This window comes from Daldinia decipiens, assembly GCF_022478715.1.
Source record: "Daldinia decipiens strain CBS 113046 unplaced genomic scaffold F4813scaffold_8, whole genome shotgun sequence".
Classification (NCBI taxonomy): Eukaryota; Fungi; Ascomycota; class Sordariomycetes; order Xylariales; family Hypoxylaceae; genus Daldinia; species Daldinia decipiens.
The window spans coordinates 792,425-806,814 of NW_026054551.1; the positions used below are offsets into that span (position 1 = coordinate 792,425).

The following is a 14,390-nucleotide window of genomic DNA, read 5'->3' on the forward strand; positions in this document are numbered from 1 at the left end:
AGGCCGGTCCCGCGACAATGAGCAATAAAGTATTAGATGGTAGATCTTGCCAGGCTATCAAGCCTGGTTAGAAAGGTAGGTAAAATAGATGCATAAAGTTTCGTATGTCCAGAAATGAAAAACGATCGCTATGTTCCCAGTCGAGGGAAGAGCGAGTTAGTTTGTTGAAGCCGTACTGTTTTACCGGTCTCTTGTTTATATGCAATGACTTTGAGTCTTCTGGTTCCTGCCATTTCTTATGCTTAGTTAAGTTAAAAAAAAAACTAGATTTTCATGATAGGCTTGCGCCATCTTTAGATCTTTAAATGATTTCTCGCGATTCTCGTGAAATTTTTTTTTTTCCCGTAAGACAATTTCGAAAGGAAATATAGTGCAAGGGAGTATGAGTCCAGGATAGTATAGATTCTGTACACGTCGATAGAGATTATGTTGTCCAGTGAGGAAGGGAATAACTCCAGGTCCGAGGATTTCGAGTTCCAAAAAGCTGGGCTGTCGAAGACATCGTGAAGATATAAGGATCATCAGGAAACTATATGTCGAAGGCATATCATATGCTTGCAACTCTTCCTCCCGCTTCGGGCATTCTTGCATGGCATACCATAAGCTTGAGGCTCGTTCCCCACTCCTCGCATTCGGCCAGCAAATACTTGTCGTTCCAGATACTGGTAGTCATTCCGGTTGGGGTTTCGTAGCATCGGTTATACCACCATCGTCCGACTTTCGAAACCATCTTCGTGATATTCTCGTCGCCCAGTTCCGTCTTATCGTTCATCATTTCCGCTAGGCTTCGTTCATCCTTCTTGCCTTTAACGCGAGAGGAGCTTGTAATCGCACTCGCCACGGGCACGCCAACGCGACAAGTCTTGACGTCAGTGAATCCTTTCTTACCAAGGAGGCGAAGAATGAGGTCCGCTGTGCTGCTAAGATTGTAGTCGGGATTACGTGCGCTGATTCGCTCCTTGAGTTGGCGTACCGAGCGCCGAGTACGGTTACCCATATTGTTCAAGTCCACATCGAGGATGGATAGTTCGATGTATCCTCCAGGCTTGAGAACACGGCGCGCCTCTGAAATGATATTGCGATAGTGAGATTCTGGGGCTGCAGATGGGAACCGGAACACGACTGCCGTAAAGCTGTCTGGCCCGAAAGGGAGCTTATCCATGTGTGATATCAATTGGATCTGATGATGATTAGGTGGCGAGAGGGGAAACGAAGGAGTCGACTTTTGCTCTGGTGACATCGGTGCACGAGGAGATAAGTTAAAGAAGGTTGCATCAGGGTAGGTTTCGGCAGCGTAGAAAGACCAGTCGTCATTTCCAAGGCCGTCAATGACAAGAATTGAATGGCGCTTGAGTGAGCCGACGTCATTATTGAGGTCTTCGCGGACCGGGCTGAATAGAACATGGCCAAACGTGAGCCATTTGCTCACCGTCATTGAGCCTACGCGAAGATTGACCTGGGAAAGAGGTGTTTCTTCGCTGGAACGACTACTAGTTGAACTTCTCTTAGTCTTAGTACTTTTGTTCGAAGACGAGCTATCTCGCTGAGGAACGGGTGCCTTGTCTGGTTCCTTGTCTGGCTCCTTGTCTGGTTGTTGGTTACCAGTATTGCTGTCGCCATATCCAGATACAAATTCCGAAACTGAAAATGGTGTTGTCGGTGCTTCAGTGCCGAATCTGAAAGCCGCGTTGATTCTAGCTGTCATATCAGCGCTGAAGTGACTTGACGAGGTAGCACTTTTTCTAGTCCCGATAGAATCACGAGTGTCCTTGGCCGGATGATTATTAACGGTAGGTGATTCAACCGACTTGCTTGATTCCTTCGCCAACCTAGAGCTATAGATCTCCAGATGGAAAGGAACACCCCGAGAAGAGGTCGCTGATGGCGGCACCTCACCCAAGAAGTCGTTGTATTCATCCCAAATTTCGTCCTCAGTAAGCGGGACGTTCGGTGTTGGAGGTAACGGGGTATGCTTGAATGCATGCACCAACTCTGAATTGCTAGACCCAGAGCTTGTCGTGCATTCAGAACCTTTTTGAGGCGAAAATGCAAGAAATTCCTTTCCAGCTTCGCCAAACTTAGGAGACAAATCTTCAGAAGGTGGTTCTGGTTTGATGGAGGCATTATGAATGGTAGTTGTTACCGATGGTTCCGTCTGAGCACGTTCAAGGGATAAAGGCCTTGTTGGGCTTGGACCCTTCGCAACGGAGTTACCGTCAACTTGGCTTAGGTCAGGAGGCGGTCTTTGGAGACTGATCCGATGAAAAGGGCGGGAGAAGCTCTTCGGAGACGTCTGTTCTGGGCGGGTATTGATAACCTTGGGTATCCTGCCAACTTGAGGAAGCCTACTCGGACGGACTCTGGGATTACTTGAAACGGAGATAGGAGCCCTGTTTTGCGGCTTCGATATCGATGTTTTTTGCGATTTCGTATGGAGAGCAACGTTTTGCGCCGGTTTTGGCGTAGCCTCTTTCAGCTGGTGCTGACGGATACGAGGCGGGTCTAAGGATCGAATACTGCTCTCGGATGGCCTTCGATCATGATCGTTAGGAGGCATAAACGGGATTAAAACCTCTGCCTCCCTCAAAATTTCGCAAACGTCTTGCTCCTCGGTTTCATCTTGTTCAGAAGAGTCCATCATCGTATAGAACGCGACCGGCTTAGTTGGGGCGTGCTTCACTGCCGCGGACACGCTCGCCTCGACTTTATTGTTACGATCCTTAGGGGGTTGGCTTTGCGATCTCCCAAATAGGTTCCATTTGCGAGGAGACCTCGCTCGCTTAGTGAGCTTTCGTGGCCCGGGCTTGGACTCAATCTGCTCACTGACAGGTTCTGGTCGAGGCTCCGCAAAAGAGTCGTCGGTCAAGATCGTCGTTTCTATGCTCCCTACCGATGGGGAGGTTATTCCTTTAGTAACGATTGGTTTCGGAAGATTCAAAGGAGAGCGGTTTGGGGACCTCAGTCGTTGAATTGACCTTCGAATAGCAATAGTAGGCTTCATCGAAACAGCTTCTGAGTCGCTACTATCCGAAGGACGAGACTGTGTTGAATCACGAGGGAATGCCGAAGGCCACAACGTTTGTCGCAATTCCTCCCTCGAAGATTCGGATACGGTCGAGTTGTTGCGGGAACCAATACCTAGACGACCCGGAATCATACTCTGACTGCTTTCGGTCTGCGGAATTTCAAAGCTGGTGTTTCGGTTTTCCACAATCTCGCCACCGGCGATTATTACAGGGTTCATTCGTTCCAAGAAGAATGGGTCTGTTGATTGACTTGCAAGGCTTTCAGATGAAGAAAACGAGCCCGGCAGACCGCGCGGGGGGTTCACAGCACCGCTGCTACGCTTTCTAACATGGCCTATTCGACCATATCCTTCGTGGCCTGTTCCGGCAGCGGGTCCTTTTCGAGCGGGCTTGTCTTTCTTGTCTACCTGCGGTAGTTCCGGGGTTGTCTTGGTTCGCCTCCCGAAGAGCGGAAATCTTGTTCTAAACGAAGTGGCTGGGCTAGGTGTCCTGACGGTTCTGCCTTTCTCTTGGTTTGATTGGGTGGCCTTCGTAATTACTGCACGCGGTGCTGGTGTAGGCTCTCGAGGTACAGCCCCTTTTGATAAAACCAAGTGGTCTTGAGGAGAAGGAGCCATAGACCTTGGCAATGAACTGGGTGCGAGCTGGCCACTTTGACGTCGATCGGCGAGGCTTGTTGAAGATAGGTTGCTGTGAATTACGGGAACCGGACCACCAAATTGTGAGTAAAGGTCGGGTGTTCCATCTCTGCTAGGCCGCGAGGGTGGTGTTAGGCGAGTCTTAGGGGATGTTATAATTTCCTGAGATTTCTCGTGGGATGACCAATTAACTTTCGTCTGGGGCGGAGACCTCATTAAGGGTCGAGTAACTACCCGAGGAGCTTTAATTAGCGACTCGCTTTCTCCTCCACTTTTCTTGAACTTTTGAGATGACTTCCTAGGAGGAGGGTTCGGCATCGCAGGTGATAACCCTCGGCGCGTTTTCTTCTCCTTATCTTCGGGGCGTACCGTAGAGTTCGATGACGACGAATTCAACGCCTCCCGGACCGCGGCAAGACCATTGGGATCGGTACCAAAAGTGTCTCCCTCATTTGGTATACTACCAGCCCTTCTCCGAGTTACAGGCGGTCGGGTCTCGGCTGGACTTGCTTGCCTTGCCCTAGAAATAGGAAGACGATATGGCACAAAGAGCCCAGGCGACTGTGATGATATCGAGGTTGGGGTTGTGTCTCGGCTATAAGACCCAGGTCCAGGCGACTCGGAAAACCTAGTAGAAGGACTCGCACTGAAGGCACTCAGCTGACTGTGGCTGCTTCCACCCGAGAAGAGTGGTGTTGGTGGAGGAAGGTTCTCGGTTGACAGTTTGAATGGGACTTCTATGCTCGGTCCGCCTCTCGAGGGAAGCTCGACATTTCGATAGCGATCCAACTCAGGATATATTCCCGAAGGCTGCGTATTAGTTCGAGGAAATTCTAGATTATGTGCAATGCGAATTTCAGCGGGGCTAGCGGTAATGCCCCGGTCCGAATAGGGGGTAATAGGATCGGAAAATGGTTGTGATCTTGGTATCGAAGACGATGAATCGGTTCTCCCTGAACTCGAACGAGGCTGAACTTGTATGTTAGGCCGTTCCTGGGGCAGACTTGGTTGTTTCCTACGTAAGATGGCCCTGGGCAGTTTTGCTGAGTCACTACGTTCATGTGCAGTTGATGTTGGCACATTTGAAGCCGGCTGCACAAAATTTGTCGACCAGGACAGCGTTTCGTGAGTTAGAGGTGGCCTTGATGGGAATTTAGGACCAGATGGCTTTCGTGTAGAAGCATTTTGAGGAATCCGGCTTTGTTGTACTTTGGCCTGTGGGACTGAGGGAAGTCCAGGTCGGATGTAATCAGCTTCCTTGCGGACGGTCTGACTTGAAGTCAGTGAGAACCCCTGGGTTTGCTTCTCCATTACTCCTCCTCTCCGCTTCGCCCGCGATTCCTCTTCCGATCCAGTCCGGGAATCTAAACGTGGGCGGATGGACGCCATGTCTACCTCTTTATCCCCAGGACGAGGTTCGATTCTCAACCATGCCAAGATCAAGAGTCCATATTGACTTCAAAAGTAAAGAGCCGTGGGGTTTCCTGGACAGATGATCAGCAGCGGAACCCAACGGCAAACAAACCAATAAGAATCACCTAGTAATGCCGTTACAATAGATCTTCCGTTTTTACACCACTTCTCTAAGGTGGCGAGACGGACGTGCCGGAATAGGCGAACTTAAGCCGGCTATGAATAAGCAAGGTCGATGGTGTTCCACAAAGGTCTATGTATAATCTCAAATCTCTTATTTAGATATATCGGCCTCGGGCCATAGAAATCAACGGTCACCAAACACCAGCCAGGGTGGATCGAAAGTACTACCTAGCAGCTTAGGAACTAGTAAGTAAATATTACAGCAGTAAAAATTAAGAGAGGTGTGTATAAGTCCCCGAAAGAAGACTAGTAGATAATATTGTAAACGAAGTTTGAGGAGGCCTAGGGTTCGAGATGATCCAGTCAAGTTCTTAGTGACAAGTGCGGGACAACCTTGGCATGTAGATGTCGACTTGACTAACTCAGATATGCTGGAGAACGGTGTGGTAGTACAAAGCTGTGGGGGACGTACGGGCGTTTAACAAGCGTTAGCGGCGTGGTGTTTTTTCTTTTCTTCAGCAGTGCTGTAAAAACGATTCCGCAGTCGGAGGCGATGATGTTCAGTGTTTTGCGAGGGTTTTCGAAGGTAGGAAATTAGTACAGCTGAATAGGAAGGTCCTCGTGAGAAGATTCGTCTCGACTCGTAGAAAATGGATAGGAATAGGGAAAATAAGCATACAAACTCCCAAAATTAAAGGTAAGAAGAGACAGTATCAGGAGAGGTAAAGTATCGAAGAGGCGAAAGAGATGTATGACTTGTATATAAGAAGATACTTGTAATTGTTAGCTTGCATCACCTTTTTACCTTGCATGTCCGTAAGACGATGATGTACCCAAGGGTCCGGACAAGGGTCGCGGTACGTAAACGAATAGGCCTTCTAGACAGGTGTGGCGCAACGATTCCCTGTCAATAGCCAAGATGGGATCTTTTTGGGGTTTAACATGGAATCGCCGAGTGGGCGGTCTAGTTGGCAGCGGCCATTACAGGTTAGAACGTTCAAAATCCAACCTCTAACCAAGGCTTAAGCCGATAATCAGCCAACAAGGGGCCCTGGACACCGCGCTGTTGCTCCCGAACGTTAGCTACGTTAAGGAAGAAAAACTAGGTACCTAACGTTGAGTCACCGAAGCTCATACGAGAGGTAAAAGGTAGACCGACCACACTCGGCATACTTGGATTATGTCCCAGTCTATTGCCGAACCGGCCAAAACGAATTGACCACTATTTTCCTCTATTGCTCGCATCGCATCTTTTCCACCATCCCAACTGTGAACAATATGCGCGTGAGCAAAGCCAGAGGAACCGCGGGAGTCACGCTTGTAAGCTGGTCTCGGATTGTGCATATCCTGACGTCCTATGAGAAGAGCGCTGCAGGTTCTCGACGATATTATTCGCCAAATACCATCCTTGACGCTTGGAGAGCCTTTCCTGGTTGGGCCGGGCCCAGGTATCATCAAGTTGCTTCCAGAGCCTACCTACAGTAGTGGCTCTATAATAGATGGGGTCATACGACGTTACCGGTATCCAATATCAGCGAAAATATCTCTATGGCTACCTATCCAGAAGCCAGCCAGGCCGGTACTCTGACACCTATTACGAGAACGAAAGGGATGTATGTACGAATATGAACTAGAACCGCGGTGCGATAATCGCAGTCGACAATTGTCGAATAGCAATTCACGGATGGTTTTGTTACGAAGCAATAGGAAATTGATGTTCAGGACAAACAACGGGCATCCGAAAAATCCTTAAAATGGTACCTACCTAGGTACATAGGTATGTACATTTAAAGGTACATTCAACGTTGTACTATGTAATCCGTACATTGGATGTTGCATGTGGCTAGTGCCCACTGGGCCCCATCGGGTACCTGCGGGCGAGAGGCAGCCAGCCAGGTCCCTCCCACTTCTACCACTGCAAATACTTGAATAAGCACATTATCAATTGCCTGTTGAAGGACAACACGGCAGTGGCGATGAATATTTGCTGAGTTGTCAATGTGTTGTTAGCGGGAGATAGAAATATCTCTGATGAAAGCCAAAGGCGCGGGCCGTCTGGGGTATGTTAGCAACTTGGAACTACCAACAGCCAGGAATCCTTGACTTCAGGTAAATTTGCCTCTAAAATTCGTCAGTATTACAATACAATACACTACAGGTACTTGAGGTATAGCGGAGTACCTAAAGAGGTACCCGTTCTACGTATCTCAGTGCTGTGGGGTCCGCTTTTCTAAGCGCCGACATTTTAGTTGAATTCATCACTTCTAATTTCTTTAATCTTCAAAGTACTCTTGGGCATAGTTATCAAAGCCGGAATGTTATTGTCGTATTCGTTCGACTCCTCATTTGAAAAACAGAAAATTTTGCTATGTTTCAGACGGGTAGCTTCGCTATTCTTGCAGAACCCTCATGGTACCATCACAGCGTTAGCGACTACTGCATGTCTCACTTCTGCTGGTATCCGAGAACGCCTAAAATCGTGCGCCAGCGTTAACGATCTTGGTTCAACCGAGTCTGGGCGCTGACAAGTTTATCATCCTTGTACCTCCACTTAATAGGCGCTTGTATTGTGTATATATATCTATATCTATATCTATATCTGTATCTATATATATTAAGTATGTGATGTCAATGCCGGACCTTTTAGTATCGAGATAACAATACTTGTGATGCTTGATCTCGCCTCGACTTGACCTTAGAGCATTTAGCAGTCTTATCCTAGGCACATGTAAAGTCGTTTGTAGAATTGATAGGCAATACCAAATTACTTAGGTACCTTAACGCATAACCAACAAATTTTATATTGATGTACTCCATAGAATTAGTTCATTCTCATAGAAATGCTCTCGAGTATTGTGAGCGTAAGACGTAAATATTTAACTAGCAACATCAAACCGAGAGGCTCCTTACTATGTATGAGCTACTGCGAGCATATGTATAATCATGGATTGAATACTACTCAGATACATACAAGCCTCAATATCGAAGTGTGGAGCTAACAGGGGCCCTAGGATTCGACGATAAAATCTATAAGTGAATTTTCTAATTGGCTATTAAACGTTTATTTTCCGACCAATAGAATTCCCCGTGGAGGCTTTCAACGAGTGAACTTTAGACGAGTTGAGGGTTTTTATCTGCATGTCTCTCCCTATCTGTGTGGGTTCTGTTGCAGCTTACCTGCTTACCCGGCCTCGATCCCCCATTCAGATCGCTCGGTGAAGTCTGTTTACATACAGATTCATGTCGATCATTTATGATGACTCCATATGTACGAAAGGAATCAGGAGTCGCACCTCTATTCCTTCAATTCCGAGTATGCACATCAACGGTTGATTAGCGATTTGATATTTAGTGCGCTTACACATCAAAAGGTAAGGGATCGCTTCCTCTGTTCGACTTTCCCCAGACGTCCATTCTCATTGCTATTTCTTGTATGAGCAATCGGATTCGAAGATGAGTTCCCCTAGCTTTTCACGTGATCATAAGACTCTCATAATAGATCATGCTAATGATATCTAGTCTCTTGGTTTTGACTATAAATGACCTAGTCAAATTAACCGCCTAGCTAATGTGTTAGTCACAATGCACTTAGAAAAAAGAGCAACTACCGTATATACTAAGGATGCCTAGTTGAAAGCCTCATATGTATTTGTGTGGCGCAAATATAGGTATATTTGGACAATATAAGCTGAAAGTCGCATAATCTGAGGCAAATGTAATGTGTTGGCATGGCAAGAAAATCTGGCGCCAGTATCTCATCGGCCGGTTCCAAAAAGAGTTGCGGCCGGAAGCCTCCAAAGTCGTTTAGAACCCGGCTACTCGGACCCACCAGCGGTGTGGCGAGTGCCGATATCCATTGTAGGTAGTGCACTCCGCCACAATCATATCCTACTTAGGTATTGTACCTATGTATATAACAACCCTAGCTGGATTGTAGAATGGCTATGCTATTAACCTGGTGTTATGTCGACGTGGCAGTCTGAATACATATCAGAGAAAATCGAAGGCAAGAATTTATCACTCGTATCGTAAAAAGTACATAATATCCATAATAATAATATCTAGGGTTGCTGGCCGCACTGCCGCATCGCTTGAGCCGCGGCAAGGATAGATGGGATCTTCAAAAGTTACGGCAACTTCCTTAGCACAAAGGGATCAGAGCTCTATGTAAACCCAATCGCAAGCGCTCGTCCTGTCGCAGGCATGGTCTTGTTCAGGCGAACAGGGGTATTCTGCAGGTTGATTGGATCATCCCGGCGAGACAAACAGGACCAAGACTTGGAATTTTTGGTGTCGCCTAAATAACGTGACGAGGAGGTGGTGTGGAAAGGATTTACATCTTCTCGGTCGAATTGCTACCGGATCTTTTTTTAATTATTCCTACATAATAATATTCGACCGTTTAGGTACCTATTTGCCACTTCTTTTCTTGCAGTTTTAGTAAATAAATGGATTTACTACATATGCCCGACCCGTCTATCTCTCTTGGTTTAAGAAGCACCCCGCAAGCTTCGGTGGCGTCGTCAGCACCGTGACGAATGCGGGATTGGCGCGCTTTTATCTGCCTGGTAGGCAGGTTTTTGTTGTTGTTGGCTCCCGTGCAACCAACGTCACGATATCTACGGAATACGATGAGCAAACTCGGTAAAGGTGGGATATTTACCATCACAGCACAGCGTATTGTAGCGTGTACTCTTCTACGCTCTAAAGATAAAAAGGCCACCCAATTGATGTTTGCGCCCTGAACATTAGATTATTGCTCAGCTGATCAACTTCTCAAACCGCAACACGACATCTTATTTGTCGATGCCAGTGTACTCTGGCCTGAGTAGACAGCCATTTCTTTACACTTGCAACTAATAAAAAAAAAATCCTTCAATTTCCCTATCTCCAATAAGCGCGGGTTCAAGTCAGCAAGCGCTTCGATTAGCGCGAGTTTCCCCTTTTGGCCGATTTAGTTCAACCAACAGCATCTATATTGACTACATGACTACCTGGTTACATTAATAGATATCTATCAGGATACCTAGTGCTAGTTCTAGGCTCTCAAGTGGATTAACTCTCCAACAAATAGCTACCTCTAATACATACAATCTTCTATTGCTAATCCACTCAATGCCGTCTGGTCCGAGATCTACTTGGCATCCTCGTTTTGATACGCAGTGTACGTGCCCTATCATAGCGTTACGGTCTACCCAGTGTAATGAGTATTTGCTCCTCCTTCGTCCTCATCGGGACGTCGCGGGCTAGAACTTGGATCTCTTATCCCAAATAGGTCCTTTAGTCGATCCATTTCTCCAGGAATGCCAAAAATCATCTGACGTAAAAAAAGGGAGTACCCGCCCGGTATCAGAGTGGCAGAGATTCCATGTAACCATCAATCCACGCCATATTTGACATATTTGACTTCAGAATGTAGATTTGTGGTGCAATCGTTATTAGTAGCTTATCTACTGTTAGGTATACTGCCGGCGGCCTATCTCCTAGATGTTACATTGTCAATACGATAAGTTGAATGAATTTCTTGACTTCGGAGAAATGACTGCAAATAGTCTATCAAGGTGAATATTCGTATTGATCCGTCCCCGGTATGCATAGCTCATTAATACCAGTTCTAGAATGTTTCAAAGCCTCCAATTATATTCGACAATATGCCCCTCCTTCTCATAATTGGATGCGGAAGTTGATATGTCAAAAATAGTAGGCGAGGGCTATTTTGAAATGAGCAATATAATACCCAGCCTATGTGGTGTTAGCAAAGGAACAACTGACATATTTAGTTCTGTGAAAGATCGTGTCAACCTTGACATCGAGTTTTGGGCGGTTGATCTGTACCGAATTCTCAATACCATTGTTATAGTTTTTCGGGTCCTTTTTATTCAAGCCTTCTCGGTTATTGCAATAGTTATTCTCTGGCTAGGAGCGAAGCACCACCTAGTATAAGGGTAGTGACCCAAACGAAAGCTATTCATGTTTTCAACGGCCCACTTTCGCCTGCGTCTCAATAGCTTCCTTTGATAGGTATGCTGGGAATCGAAGTCGTTACTCTTTGTCATCATGAGAAACCATGGTTCGTGATAAAACCCGGATTTCTCCGTATAACTAATATTTCTGTCGTAACGAAATAGGCATATATAATTCATTCTCACCGCTGTGGGCGGCATAGAATTATATAAAGAAATACCCTGTTATATAATATCCACTCTTTGCAACCCAAGCTCTATAAGCTTATTATAAGAATATCTATGCAGTGTGATTTCCAGATTAGTTTCTGCAAGTTTGTGATATTAAATGTCGCAATTACTGTGAAACGCGCGGCGGTAGGATCGCCATGCCTGTATACGATACTACCCTGTTCACATGCTTCCCAAAAACTTTTAGATATTTCCTGTCTGGTAGTCCCTCTCCGTGAGAGACGACGAAATTTATCTCAGTAGGCTGGTTAATAAAGTTTGAATGGAGGACGTTAATAATACATCGTCTCTTAGGAAATGTGAAGAGCTATCGTTTGAGCTCTACCTGAGGAGGTGAGTCAAAGATGAATAGTCTCGTATGAAGACGGTTCACCTTTATCTGATTCTACAAACGCATCATTCTCAAATGATTTAAACCTTATACACATTTTAAGTTCTACGCAAGCACAAGGGCAAAGGCAGCGATCAAGTCAAAGTTAAACCCAACTCAGAATTGAGCCGCATCTCCACCGCAAACTACCTTTACACAACTTCATTCATTACATACACCACTCAAATTGCGCCCTCGAAGGGTCGCCCAAAACCGTCACCACGACACCTGGTTCAAGATGTGCACGGAAGTTTGGTATCTATATGATTGCAACCCTCGAAAAAATAAGAGACATCTGGTTTTCAACCACTACAGAGCATGCGAATTCTGGAAATTCAAATACTCCTCCGCAGGCGATGAGGACGGCAGCGATGAATGCCCTCATTATGACGTACTAGAGGACCATGAGACGGTTGAGAGGACCGGCGAACGATGTCCACAGTGCGCAAATGCGGGCGGTTCTCCCAGTTCGTCGGATTAAGTTAGGAGCCTAGCTGGGTTGGTAATATTGAGAAGTCGAAGACGGAATAAGGAGTATACGAGGGCTTGATTTCAAGGAACAGGCGTTTTTAAGGCAGAGAGTTGACCTCGTGGTCCAAAAGAGTTGATGATAAACCTGCGGTTCTGCTCTATTATATATTGCATTAAGGATGATCTATTACGGCTAGTCTTCACAGACTTTGATATTATTTACTATGGTTAGGACGGTTAAAAAATTCCACGCTTTTGTTTCCCTGGGGGTAGGTCGCATGTCGTTCTTTTAGTATGGCAGGCTCTATCGTGAAAGCTTATTTCCAAACCGATGGTGAATACATATAAATACTGCTGGGCCAAGTATCGTTGGTCTAAATATCGAGAGCGTAGGCCCAATATTTAGGTACTTATGATTATGATATAGGAGTTTTACTCAATGGACATTCATATGAAGGTAATAATTGTAGACTCCTAGATATATTTCAAAGTACCTTTACGTAGACGCACGGCCAAATAAACGGTTATAATGCCCATCCAAAAAGTGAACGAAACTATAAAAGTTTTTACCAGTTAGGTATTTAGGGATCCTATTATATTCTCTCTTTAGTACTGCCAATTAAATTATAACCTTATGTAATAACAACCTAATTAAAATATGTTCTATTGTCTTATTACCTAATATATAAAATAAATGCTATGTCTCAGTTTAGTCTTAGTAATATTAGCAACCCTATTTGAACCTTTCCCCTTTTTAGTACTCAGTACTAGAAGGTAAGCTTACATAGTAAGCCTATATGCAATTTGTTATAATATCTCAACATATTCTATAATGCGCCTGTCGTAGAATATACGTATACATAACTTATAGTACGCCAATTCAATCCCCCCTTGTTCTTGTCGTCCATACTAATGTAAAGGCTCTTATACCTTAATCACACTCGAGATTTTGACGTACTATAGATTGATCTAAAAGATCTTAATAAAAATAAGGCAGATACCTTGTCGGTTTAGAATATAGGATATACTCATGGAATGCTTAAGCAACTGGTGGGCGTTCTGGCGGCCAGCCTATCTACCTAGGTACCTAGGTATGCTTAATGATTGCTGATATTCTGGCATCTGCTTCAAGTATAATATAAATTTTTCAGTTGCTTATCAATTTGAGTGATTAGCACACCATGAGGTCATAGCCGAGCAACGATTAAAATGATTCCGCCAACATATCTACCATCATATTTATCTACCTCTCTATATCCTACCTACGGGAGGATTCTGGCCTTAGATAGCCCCAGCAAGGTTGCACAAAACCTCATAAATGGAAAATAAAGAATCGAACGATATTTGATTATAAGTTTCTATTGAAAGTAGTCAGGGTATTGGCAAAAGGGTTCCAAATATTGCCACGCTTCCGCCAAGTTTATATTACGTATAGAGCCCTGTCTATAAGACAACAACGAAGACCGGTAAACTTGGAACGGACATAAAGTTTTCAGGTTCATTCCGCACTCAATCGCGGCCCCTATCGCCGAATCCATAAGCGATGACTTAGGTTACCTCAAGCTCGGTTCGCTTTCTCTGATCGCCTCACTACTGGCGTGGCAGATCGACACGAGGCCTCTAGACTCTGTGGGGATTTCATGTCTTAGCTCGACATCCAATATACCATCGTGGCGAAAAATGAGGGGAAATGCTGCATGTCCAAGCCGAGTTCATAGTATAGTAGGATATCGAGCTCATCCCCAGCGAGAACATTATCGGCTCCGGCATCGTTTTATGGGACTTGTTCAGAGGCCCTGGGAGGCCAAGAGTGCGGAGTCAATGCTAGGGAATATACGAATAATAAGATTGTCGCTTTAAGTTACTAAATCCCACGTAAACCCTAAAGAGCTATCAGATACATCTGCCGGGCTTGGCGTCGTGTATAATATATACGATGCTTCCTGGGAAGCCCGCTGGGCGCGATTCGCGTCCTCGCAGGGTCCTCAAAGCTGACTAGATATGTATAGAGTGCGGAGGGTTGCAGCCGCGCCAACGATCTAGGTACGCAATTCCAAACCGGCTAAACTGGAGATTAAGAGCGTATACTCTTTTCGATAACGATAAGTTGCCAAGAAGTGGTGTCACATATTGGCATTCCTAGAGCTGTCGTGTA

General features: G+C 45.5%; 1 protein-coding gene across 1 annotated transcript; it reads right to left on the minus strand.

The window, feature by feature from the left end:
* Positions 1–547: 547 nt before the first annotated feature.
* On the minus strand, positions 548–4,975 carry F4813DRAFT_379672 (uncharacterized protein; the record flags this gene model as incomplete). Its single annotated transcript, XM_049245482.1, has 1 exon — positions 548–4,975. One exon carries the CDS (start codon positions 4,973–4,975, stop codon positions 548–550), a length of 4,428 nt encoding a protein of 1,475 aa, XP_049101885.1.
* Between the last annotated feature and the right edge of the window lie 9,415 nt (positions 4,976–14,390).